We start from the raw sequence: 25179 nt of genomic DNA on the forward strand, positions 1-25179 counted from the left end.
AATTTTATATTTATTATCTGTATGCATATCGTTTTATTCTTGTAGATAATTGTTAACTTTTTTAAAGATTTTTAATTAAAGAGGACTTTTGTGCGAAAATACTATTTTTAGATTTTTGTGTTTATATATTGTTATTTTATTTTAAATGTATATTTTAATTGTATCCTATGTTTGTTAAAGAGGGAGGAAAAAGAAAAGGAGAGATGAATTGGGTTAAGAGAGAAAATTTGGGACAAAATGGATAAAAAAGAAAGATTAAAAAATAAATAAATAAGGAATCTTGACAAATAATAACCTATTGATTTAATTTGTTTTAATTATTTCATTATTACTTCACCGCTATTGAAAAGGAAAATATATTCTTATGTTAGCTTCACTTATTCCATTAATAAGAGAGAATTTCAGTTATTGTCAATATAAATAGTAATAAATAAAAAACTTTATTAGATGCAAATAAGGTGACATTAAATAATGTTTCGAAAAATACAATTTATGGTTTTTAAAATAGATATCCTTTAATTTAATATTACCAATATAGCATTATGTTTTTGCTAAAACTCCACTAATTATAAAAGATAATGTGTTGTGTTTATCTTGTGCCGTAAATACTTTTTTATCTAGTCTTCATGTTTAGTATTGATTTTGTTTTTATTTATATCAGCATCGCGATTCTTCTCTTATGTTCAATAAAATGTAATAATTTCAAATAAAAAAAAAAAATATTTCGGTTATTTATTTTAATATCGAATAAGTCCAGTTATACCAATGTATAATTCAAGTTATAGGAATGCGGCGTATAAGATGGGCAAGTAAGGTTGTAGGGCTTAGAAACGAGCTGATCCCTAAAATGTTAATAAACACTGAACCGATGGGTAAACGTCCGAGGGGTAGACCAAAACGTAGATGGGAGGATTGCGTTATAACTGATTTAGTAGAATTGGGTTTGGAGTGACATCACTGGAAGGATGTATGCAGAGTGTTTAGTGGTATCGGCATAGAACCTTCGGGTTCATTAGGCCTTCATTATTATTATTGAATAACTCCAATTAGAATTTTTTAAAGTTAAATAGCAAGCAGGGAAATATTGTACCATATCAAACATACTTCATTTCTTTGTCATATTTATAGTAAAAGTTTTAAAAATCTGGTGCGATGCGCATGTCAAACAACTTTACTTCATCAAATTCAGAAACTAATTTTATATTTTGGCTAGTGTGTGTAACAAATGATTGACATAACAACCATAGAAACGCGAAAACAATTATTCGTAAATTCGTTTTATTTGGATTTTCCGTCACTCTCTATTACCTTTAAGTTTTTAATCTTTGACTTCAAATCGGTATATTATACATTTATATTACTATTCTTAATAAAAATAATTATTTTTCAACCTGGGAAAAGATGGCTACTCTTTTCTTCTTCAGTTTATTTTCAAATTCTTATATTCAATATGCTTATCCATTTTCCATTTACTAATAACAATGAGAGATTATGGTTCATTATTTCATATATACAAAATTAGAGGCCCTTTAAAGGAACCTATTTTGAAAATTTCTCATTTCGGTTTTGTCAGACTGACCAAGCTGACATTTAAGAACATTTATTTTTATGTATGTTAATAACGAGTTTAGACAGAATCGAGATTAGATCACAAAATAAATTTAATGATGGAAGCTTCTTTGCCAAGTTTGGTCATGGTTTTATTTTTTCTTTGAAAACTGTTGGAAAATAATTTTTATCTTGCTGACTCTAAACAAACAGCTCTTCGCAGTAACTCTGTTATGGCAAATATTTTTTTTTTTTTTATCACGCAGGGACCATTGTGTATTTTTTTTTTACATTTACCAGAGACTTACTTGGAATCCACACACAAGACTGAAACGACAAGAAACTGCTCGTAGATTCCGATTGCTACAACACTTACTTGACAAACGCTCTAAACTTCCCATTCATTACAAAAAATTAGTATACACTACAATAATCAGACCAATTTGGACATATGGAATTGAGCTCTGGGGCTCCACCAAACCATCAAATTCTTCCCGCATCCAATCGTTACAATCCAAAATCCTACGTAAAATCCTTGATGCTCCTTATTACGTCACAAATAAACTCATTCATAGAGACCTTAACATCCCATTCGTTGCAGATTTGACCCAAAACAGATATGCGTCTTTTTATTCCAAACTCCTTAACCATCCTAACCCATTAATTCTTAATCTTTCATCCTTAACAATCCCTTATAATCTTCCGAGGCGTCTGAAAAGAAGATGGCCACAGGACCTTCTAGTTTAAATTAATGTTTGAAGTACCACCAATGGGTGGTTCCTTCCCAAGATTTTCAAGTGTATATGAAACATACTACATATTTACCTGTTGTATTATTTTGTACAGTTGTAAATTACAATAAATAAATAATAAAAAAAACAAAACAAAAAAAAAAACATTTATATCTTCCTCTTATGACGATATTTGAGGCTAGTCAGTAATATATCTGGAGTTTTATCTATGAAACTGAAAGTGTCCCATGTCACCTCAAAGTGTGTTGTAAGGAGTTCTTTGTTAGTTGGGCGTGGATAATTGTGTGTCACTGCACAAGGTCTTTTCCTGGTCGAGCAGCGTTCGTGAAGAACTACTAGATCTGTGTCTCAAGTTATGATGTACCCTCAGACATATGTCCCCTTATCAGTTGTTAACGAAGGTATGTATTTACAAAGCGTACGTCTTAGTCGAAACGGAATCTTTTCTTAGAAATCTCCCGATATTTTAGCTTTTATTAGCGGCAAATATTGTCTTACCAAACAAACGAAAAATGTTCACTTGTTTCAATTCCTCGAGATAATTTAAAAACCTTTGTCATGACTTCAGTTCTCTTTTTTTTTTGGTAATTTTAAATAAATTCGATCATATGCATGACGTTCAATCATGACACTCTTTCGCCTTTCTTATTTTTTTTTTTTAATATATCTAATCCCAAGTTGGGCGATGACGAAAGATTAAATCATGTTATTGTTTAGAACAAAATCCAATGCGTACCTACTCAAAATATCGTCTTATCTCACAAGTGTAGTTTTTTATTTACACTCGAACTACAGAAATCCGAAATACCACAACAGGGATAACGTTACATCACTGGTGAGAAGAAAAAAAATGTTTGGATCAACAAAAGGAGTAAAAGACGGATTGTGGTTTTCGATAAAACGCAATTAGCTTTGAGGACGTTGGTAAATATAACCAAGGTTCAATATAAAACATCGATTGATTTTGATTGATATATGGTTCAACCTTCAAGTTACTTTACACCTCCTGACAATCAATAACACCCTTTACCCCCTTCGATTCAGCCTTGATCAACCTTCTAATAATTAAATCTTGCTTAAATACTTTACTTAAATAAATCTTTGTATTAGGAATCAGACGATGCGAAAGAAGTATCAGATCAATCTGTGGAATGAGATATTATTCTTTTTAATAAATATTTTTATTAATTAACAAACACATTTTCCATGAAGCATAGTCCATGAGCCCAGGGAATAAAGGAAGTTATTTCACTCCAATTTTTGATAACTTTAATGGAAATTATATATAGTTACGAATCAAAATTAATGACTCTAACAACCATAGTTGAAATAAATGCAAAAAGGTAGTAGTTTCAAAACGATACAAAAAATTAACTTGTTATTCGGAGCTTCATATCTTTAATTCTACCTGCTACACTAAAACGTATAACATTACTTCATTTAAAGGAGAGTAAATTTGCTAAGATATGAGCCCTAATAGAACTGTTCAAGTTTCAGAGATACAGTTTATCAAAATGCATCCTTTTTTTCTAAATTACAAAAACTCAATATTTTGCGAATTAATTTTGGCTAATATCATGGAAACTACAAGGGTGGTTTGAAAAATTCCCGGAATGTACTAGAAAGTAGTGTCTTAACTCGGTGGAATTGCTTTTATTTTTCAATATAGTCTCCCTGTAGACTAATGCATTTGGTCCAGCGATGTTCCAATGCCTTGATCTCATCTCGAAAGTGAGATTCCTCCAGGCCTGCAAAATACAATTCGGCTGTCAGTTCTTCCGTTGTAGAAAATATCCGTCCACCTTGGAAAATTTTCAGCTTGGGGAAGAGATGGAAGTCTGATGTTGCCAAATCAGGTGAATAAAGTGGATGTGGCAACAATTCGCACCTCACCGTAAACCGGCGCAAAAAATCTTGTTGGTTGCGCTGAAAACGGGCCAGATTTTGTTCGGACATTTTCAATATGGTGCGTTTACGATCAAATGTCAAGAGCCGCGGCACCCATCTTGCGAATATTTTTTTCATTCCCAATTCTTCGGTTAAAATGTGATATATCCGTCCAGATGACATCCCTACAGTTCCAACAATCTCACGCACTTTCAGTCGACGATCCTCCTTGACCTTTTGTGATAAATTCTAGGGTCGTAGAACTTTTTGGCCGTCCACTACGCGGATCATCATCTCAGCTCTTCCGACCAAATTTAAGCTCGCTGGTCCACTTGACAACATTAGACTATGAAGGACCAGAGTCCCCCAGTGTGTTCAGAAAGTCGGCACGAATTTCCTTTGCTTTCCTTTGCTTGAATTTTCTTTACAAGGTACTTATGGTCGGATCTCAGATTTTCCATTGTCACAAATCACTACGCATAAAACAACAACAAAGAGTCGTCACTACCACTCACGCCATGTGTATACTCACAAAGGATGTGTGATTATTGCGCGAGAACCTCGTTGCTCTAGCACTGACATCTAGCGATGATTCCGATAACTTTTCAAACTACCCTCGTACTGATTCTACATACAATGTAAAGATTCCATTGTTTTTACCAAAATAAATTCGCTAGATGTTGATCTCCGGTTCACAGAAAAAACTTTTGGTTTACGAAAACATATATCTCAGCAACTATTAGACGTACAGATGCTTATTAGCACTAAAATTAAAGCTAGTTTAATGTACTATAATCAAGTAGATAACGTTGATCTTCGTAGGAACAGCAGTTTTCGTGATATTCGCCAAAATGAATTCATAAAATATTGATTTTCCGTTATCTTGAAAAAATAATGCTTTTAGAAAAATGTACCTCGAGAACTATTGAACGTGAAAAGCTCCAATAAAACTCATATTTTAGACCATTTACTCTACTTTAAATAATGTGATATTAGATTTTTTTTGTGTTGAAGGTTATTGAATGAATAATGAAAGAATAGTTTAAAGTTTTTTTCTGGAATAAAATAAACTTCAGAGGGCACACTCCTAAAATATTTCAGAACATTTGCTGTATCCTTTGTACAGACTAGATACAAATTGAGCCTTATTTCAAACTCAAAATAACGAGCAATTTTTTTTTCTTTACTTGAAAGGACTCAAAAATGATTTTTTTGTAACTTCTGGAGCTCCTGCCATTTTTTATTGGAATATTGTGGAATATGATTAATAATTTTAATTAGTAAGTCCGAAGAAATTCCTTAGCTTTTTTCTTAGAGGGTAAAACACGTACAGAAGTGTGGTTGTAATTTTTATTGGTACTTTCTTTACGTTATCCTAGTTATTGTGTTGCCAGTATTTAGAGTATGTATGCGTTATATGCGTGTATACAGTATTTAGCGTATGTTAAAAAAAATGTTAACCTTATTCGGGAATACTAAAAGGAACCCATAGATATGCAGTATTACCAACAGTTCTTAGTCCCTATCAAACCGTCACTCGATACTTTATTCAAGAACGAAGTAATAATTTTTTTTTCTTTTCATATCGCATAAATATATCAGATCATTAAACATTAAATGCTATTAATAATTCTTCATGTTGAAACTGAACAACCGAAACTGGTGAAACTTTAACGACAGTTGCTTCCAAGAAAAGTCAGTTCCATGGAGGAGCAATAAATCTTTCTGAAGACCGTTCCTGTCTCGAGAACGGAGAAATAGACATGGTATAAATCACAAGGAGTGCATATTTTTAAAACAAGGAATAGCTGGATTTCCACAAAAGAAAAAAAAATACTTCCTCCTCTACATGATATCAAAATTAAATAAAAAGTACTTCAGGTTGAAAATCTTAACCGAATTATTTAAAAATAATTAATTCTAAATAAATTTATTCATTGTAAATATATATATTTATCGGAACATACTAATTTTAAAGTTATTTTTATACTCTTTATCACTTAACACAATTCAAAGTTAGGTTTCTTTCTCGAAAAAAAAAAACTACTAATGTATTGATAAAACAAATAAACGTATGTATATTGCACAATTATTATGTTATATTATTTTTTCTATGGAATTTGATAACTGCTATCCTGTTGAGAATGGCGTTCCACAAGGTAGCGTCTTGGGTCCTATACATTCTCTTCACCTCAGATATACTTATCCATCATGAAACCTCCCCGGCAAAATTGACTGATACTTCAAATTCACGATACTGTTGGAACATCCGCTAACCTACAAAGGCACCTTCCCTTATGTAACAAGTGGCGAATAAAAGTTAGCAAATCCAAATGTTAACATGTCACCTTCACCCTACGTCGCAGGTCCTGTCCGGTATCTTGGTTTCCTCCGGAAGATATAGTGTCGATATAGCCATGATATCACGATAAATAGTCATTTCAGCTTAAATAAGGAGTGAACAATGTTTTTATTCTTAGGGGACATCATTTAATAATTACATATGCCTTACCTTCAAAAAAGTAAAGAAAAACATTTTTTTAACTTGATAAAATACATAAAAATAATTGCTTATGTCTCAAGATTCCATTTTATAAAATGTCTGAAAAACAACAATGATTTTGAGAGCACAAGATACTAAAATGTCCTAAATCCTCCAATTTTGAAATAATCAAAATAAGTTTTGCGAGCAATTTCATAACTGATTAATGATAGTCTTTAAATCAGGTGTTATATACAAACCTCAAGTTTTCACCGCGTGTCAGCCGCACGTGTCGCGTCATAACTGGAAAGCAATAGCGGTTGGTGAAACTATGGAAGGAGGCATACAACTTTTTCCTCTGGTATTTTTTTTTTTTATTATTAGATTATCAGTTTGGCCGTGAAAAGCATTTGAAGGGATTGTCATCATGTGAGTACATATCACAGTGTCACATTTTTGGTAATATTCATTCCTATAACCTCTATAATTCATAATATTTTGGTTTGATCTTACTGGATCATAACAGAGGTTGTCAGTCTTTTGAGAAAATTTCGTACATTTTCCAGTTCTTCTTCGGCACACTTAACTGTGGAATTAGAGCCTGAAATGGCTGCCATGACGACGCCTCAATAAAAAAAAAAGCTGGTGAGGTACACACACCAAGATAACGAAGTCATAATGCAGTCGTTAAAGTTCGGGCAGTCTCGGCTTTTCTCGTTCGAATCGGTTGTATATATTTTTCTGTCAGTCATCTTCCAAGCAGGTATGTCTTAAGTTATGTTCTCTTTTTCTTATCTTCCCGTTACCCCCTTCTCTATTCTTTTTTTATTCATCCTTACACAAGTTCGTTTTGTTCAACATATATATTATTATTGTCATATTTTCTAATTACTTCTTTACTGTATTAACTTTATATTTTATTTCTTTATTCATCTTTTTTTGAATTACATATTACATGAGTTACATATATTTTCTTGCTATAAATTTAATTTTTAAATTATTGTTATTAAATTAAATTATTTACATTTCGTTGTTTCTTTGCATTTCTTAACTTTTTTTTTATCATTAATTTTTTTTTTTATTTGCACCTGTAAATAACTTTACAACCAGCAAATGTTGCACGCATGGCATGAATTGGCATGAGGGAGACAGCACTCAGTGGTGCATCCTCCTGACGTTAAGTAAATTATTTTATTAAATCAGGAGGTAAAAAACTTTATTTCATTAACTATGTTATTTTACTCACATATTTAAGTACCTATATAAACGTTTTATTTCCCACTTCTTTTATTACTTTATTTTTATCAATATTCATTCTGTACAATTATTTACTTTAATCATTCCATAGTATAATATGTATTCAATAAATGAGTAAATTTTATAAAGAAATAGGATATTTGCACCAAAATATAGTTGAGATAAATAAATTAAAAGCCTAATATGAGTGTGGGGATGGTTACAATTATTGTCGTGACAGATTATAATAAAAAAGGTTGACTGTGTTAAAAAATTTTTGATAAAAAGTTTTAATTTTTAATTTAATGTGAAGAATTGAAAAAATAGGTAATTATACAAAAGCTAAGGATTTGCTATTAATAAAATTATATGATTCCCTAATCTTTTAATGCCTCATAGGGACAATTGTGGACTGAAATTAAACCTGGGCAAAATAGCCTGTTAAAATTTATTAGGTTCTAAAATTGTATTATTATAATAATATTGTTATTTATTTAAAATTTTTAAAAATCATACGTATAATAAAAGCTGTTTGTAGACTGGCTTTGAGGATGGCCGAAACGTCGGACTAAATTTATTTATTTATACAATAAAAACCGGTCTCAAAAAAGTGTAAAGATTATATATAATCCATTAATTATGTTATTTCACTCACATATTTAATTACCTATATATACGTTTATTTCCCACTTCTTCGTTATTCACTGGTTGTTATCTTGTTTCTTGTTCTTAGCCCTGATGAACGTTCAGCTAGAAATTCTGGCTGAAACGTTGGCATTAACAAATAAGTTTTTAAAATTATTTGTGTTATTCTCTGACCGCAACCCCGAACATCTCCTCACATATATTATTTACGGTCAACTTTTATCTCATCATTATGTATATATTTTTCCTTTTTTCCCTTTCAGTTATTCATTAAATTCTTTAATGTTTAATATTTATCTATTATTTATTATTGTTAATATTGAGAACTGGTTATTAGTTTCAAATCAAGAACATTAAAGGTACCTTAAAGGAAGATTTTTAGAAAATTCAGTATTAAAGCCCCGTTTAAATGCAGGGCTATTTAAATGACCTATCTGGTATAAAATACTACATTATTGCCCATTTAATGATTTTTGAAAAAAAACTAAAAAATGTGAAAAATCAATTCAAAAAAGACTGTTTCAATGAGTATAAGAATTATTTGGCATTAAAGACCACTTAGCTGTACTTTATTCATCGAGTTTAATAAAAACCCTAAGTCTTTGAATTTCTGAAAAAATCTATTCCATAAAGTGGCAATTCCGGCTGGTCCGTTCAAAAGAAAAAGTCAAACTTCTGAGGCATACAAATGTCTTAAATGTGTAGTTTAAGTTTCGCACGACTTTTAGTTTTTGAGCTAGGCTTGGTTATTTAGACTTATGATGGGGGGAGGGGGGAGGGAGAACTCAAAAAGCGTACTTCCATCGAAAACTTGAATTCCATATTTTTTACAATCCCAATACTTTATTCTAAGGGAAATGTAATTCAGAAACGATTTTCCGAATTTTGGCGCATTATGCCTTCAGGACGCTTCGGATTAAAAATGTTCCGTATATGTTATAAAAATGTTCGTCTTAACATCTAGGATTTATAGAAAAAGTACCCCATTACATTGAAAACTCCATCGTTCGGTGCGCTAGAGAGGAACTGGAGAAGATAAGAGAAATTAGCAACCCCCTCAAATAATTGACCACCTACCGCTGTTATAATATAGCAAACATTATGATTTTTTTTTTATTTTGTAATATTATATTCCGTCATATTTATAGACAATGGTGATTTGGATCCTAAAGCTCATTCCCACCAAATTCACAAATATATAAACAAAAAAATTAAATAACAAAATAAAAAACAAATTTAAACATAAAATTAAACAAGTTAAAAGTAGAATAATATCTTAAACACAATCAATAATTACATATTTTTTAAATTAATAAAAACAAATTTAAACTTAAAGTAACATAATATCTTAAACACAATCAATAATTACATATTTTTTAAATTAATAAAAACAAATTTAAACTTAAAGTAACATAATATCTTAAACACAATCATGATGATTAAGGGGTGAATGGTGTCAATCAAAAAACGATTCATAACGTTCCACTCCCAGTTACCGACAGTTAAAGGAGCAGTGACTTACAACTTGGGAAACCCAACCACAACCCGAAGACTGGAGCCCAGGTTGCTGCAGGACATCCTGTTATAAATTCTATTATTGACATAATTTCTATCTTATTTATTTTTTTCAAATTAACTTGTTTTTTCCGATTAGGGGGCATTTTTTTTTTTTTTAAGTCTACAAATGTTGTTATTAACTTTACTTTTCTCTTTTATCAAGAATTATTTTTTTATCTATCTAGGGATATCATTTGTACGAGACTATACTCCTCTATCCCCCATAATCAACTGTATAAAAAAAATTAATTGTTACATCAACGAGCTAGTATTAAATAAAAAAAAAATTATGGGGTGAAAAATTATAATGGTACACCCTATATATTTCAAATAATTAAAACCTCTAACTTAACTACAAGATGATTTTGTTTTCTTTAATCCGACCAAGAGAGTCCAATGGTATTGTTTACTAACTCCAACAACCCTCAAAAGGCTATGGAAAAATAATAGATAAAAATGATTAATTTCTTTATTGAATAAAATTTCCATTAAAAACTTAGAAATAGTTTCTATTAAAACCTTAGTATTGTGAATAGTTTCTGTTAGTGCGTGAAGAGTGTGGAATGCTATGAGGAAAGGAGGCACCTTCCCACGAGTCTTCGTGCCTGCCTAGTTGAATACCAATCGCCTTCTGAGTAAGCATTCATTGTAGGCAACAAGTTCACTAGGGGACCTATCTTAAGTTTTATATTAAACTTAGACCTGGCGCAGAATAAATCTGTCTAAACGTGTTTCGAAACGAAAATAAATAATAGCTTTTACCAAAAAAAATGCTGATAAGTAGAACGCTTCATTATATGTATGGTATTTATTAATGCAGTATTACCAACATAGTATGCTACGAGCGTTACTATAAATAAGATAACAAACAGACGAAAAAATCTATTTGGAATAACGAAAAAATTAAATTAATTGTCATTTGTTGAAAAGGAATTATTATAAGAAAATATTTCAAGTTTTTTGATTTTTAAAGTAACTGTCAGCGTTTATTGTGATCCATGTCCACGGAAATTCAAACAAACACAGTATTCCGGGATCAAAAGAATTGTTGGTCAACTTTACGCTTACTAGGACCGCAATAAACGTGGAACGTTGCATCACACTCCCTCTCTACTGCCCAGACTTAAAGAACTTAACGATTACCTTAACACATAAGCTGAAAGATTAAGTTTAACACTTATTCAAAGACGTAGCGGGGAATTGGTGTGACAAGTGCTTACAAAAACAATCAAAAATGCACTGACTGAAGTGGTAGTAATGTAGAAAAATAGATAAATATTTAACCTTTAAAATAAATTAAATATTTAGGAAAAATAAAGGGAAATTATTTATTATTTGATTTATTAAAAAAAAAATAAAACCTTACTTCTGGGATTACACCCGTATATATGTAAACTGTTTTATTTCTTCAATAACCAATAAATGTAGTGACTTGCTAAATATTAATATTATGAGGTTATGAAGTGTAGGTCGAATTTCCACTTTATTAATGCAATAAATTTTATTTTATTTTTTGTTATTTGCCCTTTCCTTTTTTAATTATATGACTATTATTGTTTTTAATTATTTATTAATTTATCTTTATTATTTATAATTGTTCAATTCAATTCAATTATGGAATTTTAAATAGTTAGGGGCATCTTTTACAGCAGACTATACCCCCCTCCCCTAACCATTCAACTGTTAAAAAACATAATATCCAGGCAAGGTAGTAAAGAAATAAAGAAAAAAATATTTTTCAACTCATGGACTACACTGTTTTTGTATAATGCATTATATTTAGTTTATAATACTAAAATAAATGAATTTTGGTTAGTTGCAAGTCCTACCAGGACCGGGGTTGAGAGAGAAGAGCTGGGATCTTCGGGAGTCCTGTAGTTTCCTTCACAAGGGGGAGGGTACTAGCTCGGTTTGGAGTTCCCCAGGCTGAATACAAATATTGTATATAGGAATGAATGTGTTTAAGATGATATTTTACTAAATAAATCAAAAATTGTATATTTATTAGTCTCAACACTTTTTATTTCATCTCATCAACAGTCCAACGTTTCGGCCATTTCAGCCATCCTCAAGGACAATCTAAATATTTAACAGCTTATATTATATATTCATTTGTAACATTTATAACAACAACATTATCACTAATATTATAACATACCTTCAATTATAAATTCTCACCTCACATTAAAATTTAAAATTTGTTTTGCAGGCTATTCTGCCCAGGTCATTAATTATAAGTTAAAACCCTATGAAAAAGTCAATTATTGGAGAGTCATATTTATTATTAATAAGCTTAAGTTTAGTTACCTATTTTTTTATTTATATGATATTTTACTTTAAGTTAAATTTTGTTTTGTTTTATAATGATATTTTCCTAGTGCTCAATTACTAATGCCTGATGTATATCACAAAATGTAATACTGAATATTAAATAAAATAATTTCTAGTTGAAAGGGGATTAGAAAATAACCTAATAAGGAATTTTTCAATTTATATACACTAAAATTTAAACATAAAGGAATCATCAATGAAAAAAAAAATAAAATTAAACGACTTACCCGCTCATAAATTTTTATACTTCAGGTTGATATGAGACCCCACAGTGGAAAATTCTTTTCACCGTCCGTCCTGAAAAAGAAAAAAATCTGAGATAGTTTTAAACTAAGAACAACTGATCTTGATATAAACTTAAACATTTGCAGAGTACTGATTTATTTTAACACATTAAAATCAATATAAAATTTAATCAACTTTTCTAATCCGTATTTGACAAACTTAAAAAAAAAAGAAAAAGGATAATCAGGAGAAATTAAATATCATCAACTAAATGTCGTCTGTCTTGTTTTTGGAAAGTTAAAGATAGTAAAATTTTAAATTAGAAATTTCTGCAAATAGTGGTTTTTGTTATATTATCTAAGTCGTGACAAGTGCATTGGGACAAAAGTATAACAGATGTTAAATATTTATATAACAATAAATAGTTATTGTCAACTGTAGTGGAAAACCAGTGTAGGAAAATTACGTGGAAAAAGTACTTATGAAATTATTTCATTTTTTATCATAATGAACCTGAAAATATTTTAATTTTAATAAGCTAAATATCGCCTATTAAATGTATAAATACATAAAAAATATAATACTAAGGTAAGTAGTTATAAAATATAATAAGCGAGAGAATAATTAAAAAATACTTAACAATTATAATACATTACATAATAAGAATTAACTACAATTAAAAATTAGATAAATAATCTAAGTTAAAGTAGTTTTCCATGTCAGAATTAGAGATAAAATGGTTAGGATCCAGGAATTTTTTATTCTTTAATTAAAAACGTTAGCACATCTAATAACAACAAATATCACTTGTTGTCACATATATTATCGTATTAATGATATTTTAAAAAAATTGTTTAATAAAAATGTATGCTGTTTATTTTCATACATTTGTATAGCATGATTAACCGGTCGAGAAATACCGCTGTCTGTTTACCATTCCTAAATCCAACCAAATACAAACATAGTATCCAATAAGAATATGTGCTATTTTTTTTTTGTAATTTTTTTTGAAATTTTTTTTTTTTTTTTTTTTACCCCTCCCCTTTTTTTTTTTTTTTTTTTTTTTTTTTTTTTTGTAATTTACATTATAATACATTTAGTAAATCTGATCTAAGTTAAATTGGAGTGTTACAGGCGTGTAGAGAAACTACCCATTGGTAGCACTCTAATGACATTTTACATTAGCTGGTCTCGTGGCCATCTTCTTTTCAGGCGCCTCGGAGGATTGTCAGGAATGCAAGATTAGAAACTAGGGGGTTTCAGTGGTTTGAGAGTTTATAATGGAAGGAGTGATATCTGATCCGGGCTAGATCGGTTACATAGGGAACATTAAGGTCATTATGTATGATTTTATTTGTGACAAAGTAAGGAGCATTGAGGATTTTACGAAGGATTTTGGATTATAAGGATTGAATACGAGAGGAATTCGAAGGTTTAGTGGAGCCCCAAAGCTTAATGTGCTATTTAAAAGTTAAATAACAAGAAAATCAAAACTTTAATTATAAATTAAAAAACCAATGTTTTCCGAGAAAAATAATTAATATATTAACAATGTGCTACTTATTACTATTAGCACATATTATTCTGCTATACGCATTATTTTGTTAGTATACTGATATCATTTTTTTTGTCCTCGTTCTAGTCTGTATATTTGCTATGAATGAATAATTAGAATTCTTATATTTATTGCCTTTGACTGTGGCAAGTTGTATTATTATCCTTAAATAAAAATTAAAAATATGGACCTCTTTACCATATAATTTTAATGAGTAGTTTAATTCATTTTTATATAATTTATAAACATAACAATTGTTTTGAAATGCTTTTATTTTAATGTTCTGTTAATTCTAAAATAGTTTGTATCTTTTTTTTTCATTTAGCCTTGGCGAAGCTCAATAATTAACAATAAATAGTTTTCTTTTACTATGTTGATAGCTTTATTGACCGTAACCCATACTATCTTCCTAATATTTTGTCATTATAAATTTTAAAAAATTTGCGATTTTAAACTTTAGAGCCACCGAATATGTTTATCTGGATAGTTTATTGTTATCCTTATGAATAATAGGACCCCAGAGCTGTCGCATAATAGGAACAGTTATCTAGGCTTTTCCTTTGTGCATCAAGTTAATTCTAGGTATCGGAAACTTGTTTCGAAGTTTAACTATAGATTTCTCGGTTCGATAGGCTTTGTAAGCACAACAAAGCCGAATCGACTACCTGCCATGTGGGATAGTTATTTGATTTAGTGAGCCTCTCTCAACCGCAAAATGTTTCATCGTGGTAAGCAAACAGTATTCCTAGTAATTTTAATATCTCAAAATTATTTAAACCAGTCTTCAATCATAAGTATAAAACAATTTCTTACTAAACGTATCTACAACTCAATAATGCTTAATTTTACATCAGTATGACCTAACACGTCAAAGAACATGTTTCAAACTAAAACTTTCCGAGAAGTTAGCTATACATATTATATATTACAAACTTCTCATGAAAATATGTATTTGTAATATATAGCTAAAACAAGTACACCTGTAACAATCAATAATTCGCTAAAACACGACTTCAGAGCGTTTTACTCTTTTTACGAGAAAATGGTTTGTCTTGAAAAAGTTTAAATTTCCATTTTGAACACCGAAAATCATTTAATTAATAATGCATTGGTTCATCGTATTTACTCAACCTCCACTGGCAGTGACGCGGTGAGAGGGCTGCGCTGGGATCTCGAGGAGCCCAGTTCTACCCTCAAGCGTGGGGGACAAAATTTTATTTTATTCTTATTCCTTCATATGTATAGTTTGTTTAAGTCCATTTTAGAGACATATAGAGATTTTATTATTTTAATTTATTTATATATATTTTTTTAATTTTGATATGAATGTGATCATTGACTTATTATAAATACTACACAACGCTATTTCGCGAATACAATGTCGATCCATTTTATTGCAAGTTTTTAGTTATATGAATCCAGTAATAGGTTCATAAAATAATTAAATTATGGAGCGATGCGCGCATCACGTAACTTTCACTTACCACGCTTACTTGGAGTTGAAATTAATTCTTGCTCATTTCAAAACAGCAATTTCTTTATTATTCACGACGGGCTACACCTCGCTTTACAATAGGGGTTTCATGATCTTTAGTTTAAACATGTTAAAGCGTGTTAAATGGAAAAGTTATGTTAAATGGAGAAATATTTCCTTCTTTTACCTTTTTAAAACGATATAACATGGTTGAGAGTCTGTTACTAGGTCTGTTAAATGGAGAATGACGTCACGCAACAGACTAGCAGAGCTCTACACCAATTTATTTGTTGTCGTGTTGGGTTTCTTGTTCATAGGTGTTTTGATTGTCTTAGTATTGTTTTGGACGTTTTTAAACAAGACAATCAGTGACCAAACTTTCACCCTTCTACTTTTCACTTACTTTGGGCATGTTGTAATAAATTACTGTAATCAAAACTTAGAAGTAAACAATAACAAGAAGTTTTGGAAGGAAAGGTTACTAAACAAGTTGCTCAGAAAATCCGCTAGGAGCTCTCATGCATTTAACTTTAAACAGGGCTGCTCACAATCCTATACTTATAACATTCAACATAGTAAAATATTTTACACATAACACAATATCATGAATTGTATTATTTCTATGACAGAAAGGTTAAGATAAATGAATGATTATTGTCATAACAACCATGGAAACACAAATTTAGTTTATTTATTTAATACTAGTCCCATTTCCAAAGCTTATCTTTATAGAACTGGAAAGTTATTCCTCATTTATTTAATAATCAAATTCTCACATAGTTTATATTTAGGTATTATTTAAAATGATAAAAATTAAATGCACTTTAGGGAAAGCTAATTTGAAAACTATGCACTAGAGCCCTGTGAGCACACTATGCACTACATCAATGAGCACAAAACGTAACTGATATCAAATACCATTTAATTGCACATTGATACGACTACTACTACTATAAGATAAACGTTATAAACTAATTTAGAGAACATTAATGGGTCCGTATTTTAGCAAATTATGTTCTCTTAGGTTTTCTTGTGTTGCAGGTAGTTTTAACGATAAGGAGCTCCGAATGAAAAAATTAATTTTTTTTCCTGTTTTGAAACGACCGCCATTTTGTCTTAACCTAACCTATACTTGGCAAACTCATTCATTTTGGACTAGTATTTATGTAGAGGTTTCATTAAAGTAATAAAAAATTGGGATGAAATAACTGCCTTTTTTCCCCACCCCAGCTCTTGTACAATTCCCATACTCACCTCTTTTTTGCCCGAGACTAATAAGATTAAAACATGTATTTCCATTGAAATTATGATTTGAGAACTTTCACAATCACAATACTTCCTCTTAATATACGCTTCATATATAGGTAAGTGAAAGTAATAATAGGATTAATTATACACAACTCAACTTCCCTTAAGAGTAACATTAAAGTACAATCGAAAGTTCACATCTTGCTAACAGTAAATCTCGTAGTACATTTCTTGTTCTAGTTGCAATATTACATTTCATCTCCTTTAGTATCATTTGTTATATTTTTAATTTCTTGATATACTGTTTCTTTGTCTTCTTTTTTTTCACTATCTTATCGTTGTTATCTCGTTTTTTTATTATAATTTCGTTCAGCCCTGATGAAGACCTTAAATTTAGGCCGAAATGTCGGCATTCGACCATCTTCAGTTTATTTTTCTTTATAACTCACTAACAGAAACATAATTAATTTAAATTAATTTTCCATTACAATCATTAGTTGTATACAATGGCGATATAAATAGTACGATCCAATTAGAGCACCTAATAAATTTCTTAGATTTATGCCATTGATAATCGTTCCGTTTTTCCTTTATTTCTCAATAGATGTTTCTGTTTATGTGTTGAACAACAATGTTTATCTGCCTTGTATAATGAATGATCTATGACTTTTTAAAATAAATAGTTAATTACAAATGAACAAATACATTAAGTTAAGGGCTAAGAATAGGACTAATGTATTAATATATTAATTAGAATAATGGAATAATGTAGAGTATAAAACATAATTATTTTTACTGATGTAATCATGTTGATAATTAGAAACTGAATTTTTGTGTAGTAAAAAATCTAAATGCGTACAGAACGCACAAACTCTGCAACAATTAAAAATTCATCGTTTAATTTATAACATTTAGCAAATCTTGTTTGAATCAAATTAAACTCGCTAAATACTCTCTACATTTAAGCAAACATACAAAAAAACAAAAAAAAAACAACTAAACTACACCGATTAAAAACCTAAAATTTTGTCTATAATTGGAGCAATACCAGAAACCTAATTTAAATTATTATGTACTCATTATGAAGGCTGGAATTCAAATTTTAAACTACTTCAATTTTAAGTTTTAGAAAAAATATGCAAGGCATTTAGTGGAAAGGAATATTAAAAAACATTCTTCCAAGCAAAATGCCTCTTTTTATTTCCTCCTTAAAATAATTAGATCAATAATTAGATTTTATGAAAAAAAAAAATCAAAATTTAGAACAAAAAGACTAACAAATTTAAGCTTCAATTTTGTGTAGAAATAAAATTCAAAACGTGCAAAATTGTGTTATTTGAATTTCTTTTTTACGATCCAAAGTTTTATTATATGCAATCGCACAGAAAATTCGGTCACTATTTATAATCAATGACGATATCCCAACTATTATTATAACTAACAAAGTATTTTTCTTTGGCAGATGAGAATTATTTTAAAAAAACTTTACCATCTGTATAAATATATTGAGTCACATTAAGAAATTGCTGACGCCCGAATTTCCATACACTATGCAGCCATACCTGCATATATTTCACGGAACAGGAAATTTCACGCTATAATTAACTTTCTACCTGTTCCTCTTTCGTGTTATCACTTCACTGCCTTTAAGATAATTTGTGAAAGTTCAATTAATTTACTAAGCATTGATTTATTCAGTTCGAAATCGATTTTGCTTCAAGTTTCGATTAGGTAAGAGGAGAAAGACATGAAACGACTATGAGTAGTTAGTAGGAGCAGTCCTAGGTCATTAAAACTGCAATATTAAAGGAGCTTTGTTCAAAGTCAATTATTCGTAAAATAGTAGTAATAATTTACTAAATTCATACTGTCAATCCTAAAAAAAAAAATATTAAATATGTTTAAACATATGAAAATTGATACTGGCCTTAACTTTAAAATATTTAAAGAAATTATAAATACATCTAGGTTACTTTCAAAATGAAAATAATGATAATTCCCTTCAAAGATTGTTAGAAAAATAAATATTGGGTATTTAAGAGAAAATACTACTTCCTGATTATATTATTTATTTTATTTTTTCCAGTCAATATTTCCAGGCTCTTCTCCCATCTTGGTGAGTAATAAACTACCACTAACTACTCATCTATATATGTTTATAACAATTATAATTAGTATATAACTATAACTCATACATATAAATATAAAACTCATATCTAACTAGTTACATTATACATCAATATATCCATTAGTTATGTATTTCACTTTCGAACTGTGAATTATTCTACATACACATATGGGCCGGAATGGTGTGGCTCTACTTTAAAGAAGAAGATAAAAAGATAACTAACCAGAGCTGAACCAGAGTGTAATTTACTATTTAAATAATTAACATTTGCACATATAATAATGTTTGTACACATAATGATTATATATATAAATGTATATATACTAATTGATAGACTAATGTTTATTATGGAAAATAATAAAAAAAAAGTGATGTTGGTATGGTTCAAGCCTTTTTCCAATTTCAGGTGCTTTTTGAATATCGCTCGAATTAACTATCTTATTATGCTATTTGATTAAAGCAAAGAAGAAAACAGGACAGTTTAATTTAATGACTGATTATTTTGTACGATTGCAATGATGAGTTTTTATTGGTTTTATTTTTTATTGTATATTATTACATTCTCATACACTTCAGGCATTAGAATATAACTTATTCACAATATATTTCCAGAGATATATAAATTAAATGATAACAAAATAGTAGCTGATACCTACGTTTCCCTTCATTCTGTAACAAAAATATTGTAAATAGAACACAAGTTCGACCTCCGCCAAGGTAGCTTCTTCTCAGGAACACCCAAGCGTAGCGATACCGATTGTTGTTCTGTTTGTTTACCAAGCGTTTGTAGATGTTCGGTACTTGCGGAAAATGGCTAAAAAGTTCTGTGCTTGTTTTAAAAAAAATCATGTTAATAAACCATGGACCAAACCATGTTAATAAACCATGGACTTGCGTTTGTTACGTGATGATTAAGCCGAGTACGCTCGTGCTCAGCGTAACAAGGATGGAATAGAAGGGCGGATCTAGACTCTTTGTAATCAACATTACATTATGTTCGCTTATTTATTAACTTATTTATTACACAGACTTTTAGAAACTGTCTCAATATAGTAATTTATGGTTTTTATTGCGCATAATAATAACTGTATGGAATGCAGCAACCGACTCATTGTATCGAAAGGTTTGTACTAAATAATATGGCTTAAATAATAAATTATGTTTCTACAGATGTATGACTTTGTCGAAACGTTGGTAAATAAATAATTCTGACTAGAGAAACTTAAACGTTTGGTTTTATAGTTCCACATCTTCCAAATAAACAGCATATACAATGTAGAATTTCATCAAATATTGAATACTATTGCAGCATTTATTTATTTACTAGCAGTACTGTAAGTCTGTTTGATTCTAACTAGCATCGAAACTTTTAAGAGGACTTCATAAAAATCAACATCAAAAATCAAAAAAAGTAAAAAGAAAATCCTTCGTCTGGAACTTAGGCCAACTTTTCTTTATCTTTCTGTCTCTTTTCCACAAAAGCAACTTCATTGCCTTGTGCCTCCACACGTTGACAGTAAACCTGTTAACGTTCTGTCGAAAAAAATGACTTTTATAGTTACAGCAGCGCCTAAAAACCATTATGTTCATAAAATTAAGAGGTTCGATTATAATCAAAATCAAGTTCTGGAATGATCTTAACACATCAATATATGAGAAGGAGTGAGGAAAATAAGGAAGAAAAGAAAAAAGCGGGTGATAGGGTAGGCAATAGTCAGTAAAAGGAAATTAATTGTGATCGACTAGGTTTTGGAAATTTCTGTAGGTACTGGAAATACAATATTTATTAACTTAGTAATTAAAAGTTGTTGGTTCAAGAATTATGAAGATAGCTCCTGAAATAGTAGCTTTTGATCGCTGGGGACTGTAGCTAGGAAAGAAGGTTGGTTAAACTTAAAGGAATGGCTAAGGGTGAAAGCGTGTTCAGATAGTTTGGATGCGGACGGGTAAGAGACTTGATGGAAGATTTGTGTTGTGAAATATGGGTTTCAGGTGTTTTTTTTGTTTTGCAGATATAGGAAGAATTATTTTTTTTTATCTATAACCGTATTTGTAATTAATATTCATTTTAAGCCCTTTTTATATACTTCGTTCATTTTTATATTTTTTGTATATAGCTTATTATTTTTTATGTAACAATACATTTTTATACTCCTAGCATACTCAACTGTGTATGTATCTTGTATTATTTACCCCAGATGAACCCCTATAACAAGGGGTGAAACGTTGGAGTAAAATGAATAGTTTTTGTACTATTTTGGGTAAAATTTTTTGACTTGAGTGGAAGAATTTTTTTTTTTTAATCTTTTATAAATTGTCTATTATAATTTTTTTAGAGTGAGCTCTTAATTTGAACTAGTTTCCTCTCTTATTTCCAACTCACATGTTAACATCTTCAGAACTATAAATTGATGTAATTTTTTACTTCAGCCATAGTCATATTTCGTACAAAGAGTGGAGTTATTTTCTCTTTCTTTTTTTCCAGCTTACTTGCCTGTAAGGCTATTAAGCATCTGCTAATCATATTTATGAAAAGAAGAAATAAATACTGTCATGACGGTAACTGCAATCCAGTTTAAACCATATAAATGTTTACAAGGTCTGTGATGCGTCACTGCATGAACGCGCTTTATGTTTTTCCCCCTTCAATTGTAACAAACACTATACCAAGTATAATAAAAACTTATAATATGCAAATCCTACAATAATTATAGTAGAACATTTTTTTAAAGATAGCTACCACTGTAGTTGGTGGTAGAATAGTAGAAAAAAAAAGGAAAATTTAACTCCATTTAAAACAAAGCGTTCAGGAAATGGCTTAGTGACTTTTAAAAACGTGGCCGGTTTTTAAGAAAACGGATAATTAAATAATAATAAACTGCTTGGTGATTATCCGCTTATTTACACCGTCGTAATGTCCTTGACAAAATTACATTCCGAGAAGGGGGTATAATTTTTAAGCTAATTATGATGAGGACCTCGTTACAGGCTCCAAGTCGTTCCTAAACAAACTGCGCTTAATTCGCACTCTATTGTTCCCTGATGGACACATATTTACCCGTGGGCGGGGCCAGGTGGTGGGGGTTGAGTGAGGGGGAATTTGGCCGAAAATGAGCTGATCTGTGGGGATAAGAGCGAATGTACTCAATTTCATAAAAGAGATCTCTTTGCCGTTACCTGAGTTGTTAAAGTATTGGAGGCGGTGAGTCAAAAGTTGGCTCATAAATATTTCAGAGCATCATGACACCGAGTCCTATAATGGATGTAAGAGAAATGTTTATTATACGTGTAAATATAGACCACAGACAGAACATCTCACTGTTTACTAGAAACGCATTTATGTTGAGTGTCGTACAACATCATGGAGAGAAATGTTCTCCGCCAAATTTTCAGAAGTAAAAAAGTTGGAGAAGCTTGAAAGAGATAGACTAACCAGGAGCTATAAAATAACTCAAAATAAAATAATCCAAAGTCTGAAATTGTCGGAATATTGAAGCTGAGGCGAGATACGCAAGACATATCGCAGAAGCGAATGGAGGAACGACAAAAATGTTGCTAACACAGCCAATTACTTGAAGAAGGAGGAAAAGAGAAAAGGATGGTCGGATGGTACCTGATGGCACCACACAAAACCACTGGTGGAGCTAAGTTAACCTAATGATGATAGTATAAGGTTCCAAAACTATATTTCAAAAGTATGAATTTATATTAACTACAGGCCTAATAGGACTCAGTCAAAGTTTCGCCAATACAGACTATATCAGGACAGAAAAAGAAAATATAGCGTAAATATAGATCACAAATAGAACATATCACATCAACAGACTAGAAAAAGATTGACCAAATACAGATAGTATGTCACTCGAAGACAGTTCAACATATACATTATATACGTGTAACGCAATACAATATATTAGAGACCAGATACATCGACAGTATGAATAACGTACGCAAATGCCAAAACAGAGGCATCACATCTCACATCAGCAGACTAATCAACCAAAACGAAATACTGGTGACATAAAATTCTTGAATACAAGTAACAGTACTTCCTTACAAAGTACTGTACTTTGTACATTTTTATTTATAACATATAACCCCTCTTCGTCCCATCGCCTAATAACGCCTGTTTTGAGAAATGATGACTCACTGTTAAGAGGTCTTAGTTTTTTAAACTTCCACTTGAAAGTAAATAAAACATAAATTTTTATTTAAAGACAAGTAGATAGGGGGGAAAAATAAGATAATTTTAATCTATGATAGGCAATATCCGGATTTATTGTTTGATTTGGAATTATTCCAGTGCGTAGATGACTTCATGTTTTATAAGTAACCGGCACCTGAGTAAATGTATATTTTATTCATTCTACCTCAAGAATAAAGAATAATTAATAGAATAGTTAAGAGAATAATTAATTAGATCTAGATTAGGCGGTTAGATTTCGAGCTAATAGGTTCGTTTTATTCTTTTTTTCCCCTATCTTTATTTCACCACCCCTTCTTTTCTCAATTTTCCTTACCCACGTTATTAGTTATGTTATCCATATTTTTTTATTCATTTCTTTTGTTAAACTTTACTTATATTTTGCCTCTTTATCAATCATTATGGTTATATATATTTTCTTTCTCTCAATTTTATTTTTCTTTCCATATTTTAATTTTTAAATTATTAATAACTAATATATTCATACTTCTTTGCATTATATAACTTCAGTTTTATTTTATTTCCTTAATTAGTTATTTTACCTACTTATTCAATTACCTTGTATGTATACATTTTATTTTCCACTTCTCTCATCATTTTATTTTATTAATTCCATTCTGTAAAATTATTCACTTCATGTCATTCTGTTTATATTTTATTTTTTATTTTCTATTTTCATTGGTTGTTATTTTGTTCTGTTCTTAGCCCTGATGAAGGCTAGAAACTCTAACCGAAACATTGGCACGATTAAATAAGTTACATCAACTTATTTGTGTTTTATTTTGACAGCACCCCCAACCATCTCCTCGAATGAGTTAAGAGAATAATTTTAATTTAACAAAATACTAATGTATTTGAATGATAAAAAATTGCTATCATACCACACAATACTTTCCTTCTTGTATACTTCATACAAAGTTAAGAGAAAGTAAAAACGGTAAGACCAAATATATTGAGGAATGTTAATCAGAAATCATCTCTGCTCGCGATGTTAGATAAAACTAAAAATTAAAACAAAAAAAAATTATATGCTATGATTTTCTGACTGAAATCAGAAAAAAAATAAGGCGGTTGAACAGTCCTGATGTTACTCTAACACTTTGGCGTGGACATTCCTTAGATCTAGATTCTTAGAAAATACCTGGAGAAAATATAGAATAATAATAATATTTATGGTTCAAATAATGTTCCTAAAGAGACGTAACTTAAAATTACTTACATTAAAGCAAAACTTAGAGATTGGTAGTTTAAGCCTTAATACGCTGCGAAGACGGATAGGCGTACTGTGGGTTGAATAAAACATAGATAACCTGAACTTTTCCCATTTTGATCTGGAGGAGGTCATACATAAAACAAAACTGAGGCAGGCCGGTCAGTGTAGGATACACCCACCACCCCACCATATATCTTTTGGTTAAAACAAAATGAGACATTACATAAATAAATATATTCTAGGAGGATAGTCCGGGTGGCGATCAATAAAGGTATCAAAATAGTAAAAGAAAACTATTTATTGTTAGTGAACGTTTTGCCCCACTTTGCAGGGCTTCAACAGGGCTGATAAGAAGGAAGTTCTTTTACCAACTGAATAAATATATTTTAAATACATAAATATTCTGAATAAATAAATATACTTTAAGGTTCAGTCAGTAATAAAGTAACTATATTGTTGACTTAATTGTTCTCATAGTTATGCCCCCCCAAAAAAAATAAAATAAAATAATTGATTGGAGAAGATGGTTGGGGGGTGCGGTCAGCAAAGGAACAACAAATAAAAAATAATTTATGCCGACGTTTCGACCTGATTTTCAGATCTTCATCAGGGCTATAAAAACAAAAAGACAACAACCATCATTTAGAGAGAAAACAAAAATTATATAAATAAAAATAAAATAGATAAAAGTATA

At 30.2% G+C, this 25179-nt stretch overlaps 1 protein-coding gene across 9 annotated transcripts in view; it reads right to left on the minus strand.

Annotated features, from left to right (window-relative positions):
* Positions 1-25179, minus strand: part of scalloped (TEA domain transcription factor 1 homolog scalloped) — a 688296-nt gene that overhangs the window by 230326 nt on the left and 432791 nt on the right. For all 9 annotated transcript variants that reach the window (XM_067050645.1, XM_067050644.1, XM_067050642.1 and 6 more), the window contains one exon: positions 12666-12735. Coding sequence is in view for 3 of the 9 variants with exons in the window: in XM_067050644.1 (XP_066906745.1) it covers positions 12666-12673 (8 nt within the window). In the remaining 6 variants the exon portion in view is untranslated. The remainder of the gene's footprint in view (positions 1-12665; positions 12736-25179) is intronic.

Source organism: Halyomorpha halys, unplaced genomic scaffold (assembly GCF_000696795.3).
Source record: "Halyomorpha halys isolate HHAL.00 unplaced genomic scaffold, Hhal_1.1 Scaffold66.1, whole genome shotgun sequence".
NCBI classification, from domain to species: Eukaryota; Metazoa; Arthropoda; class Insecta; order Hemiptera; family Pentatomidae; genus Halyomorpha; species Halyomorpha halys.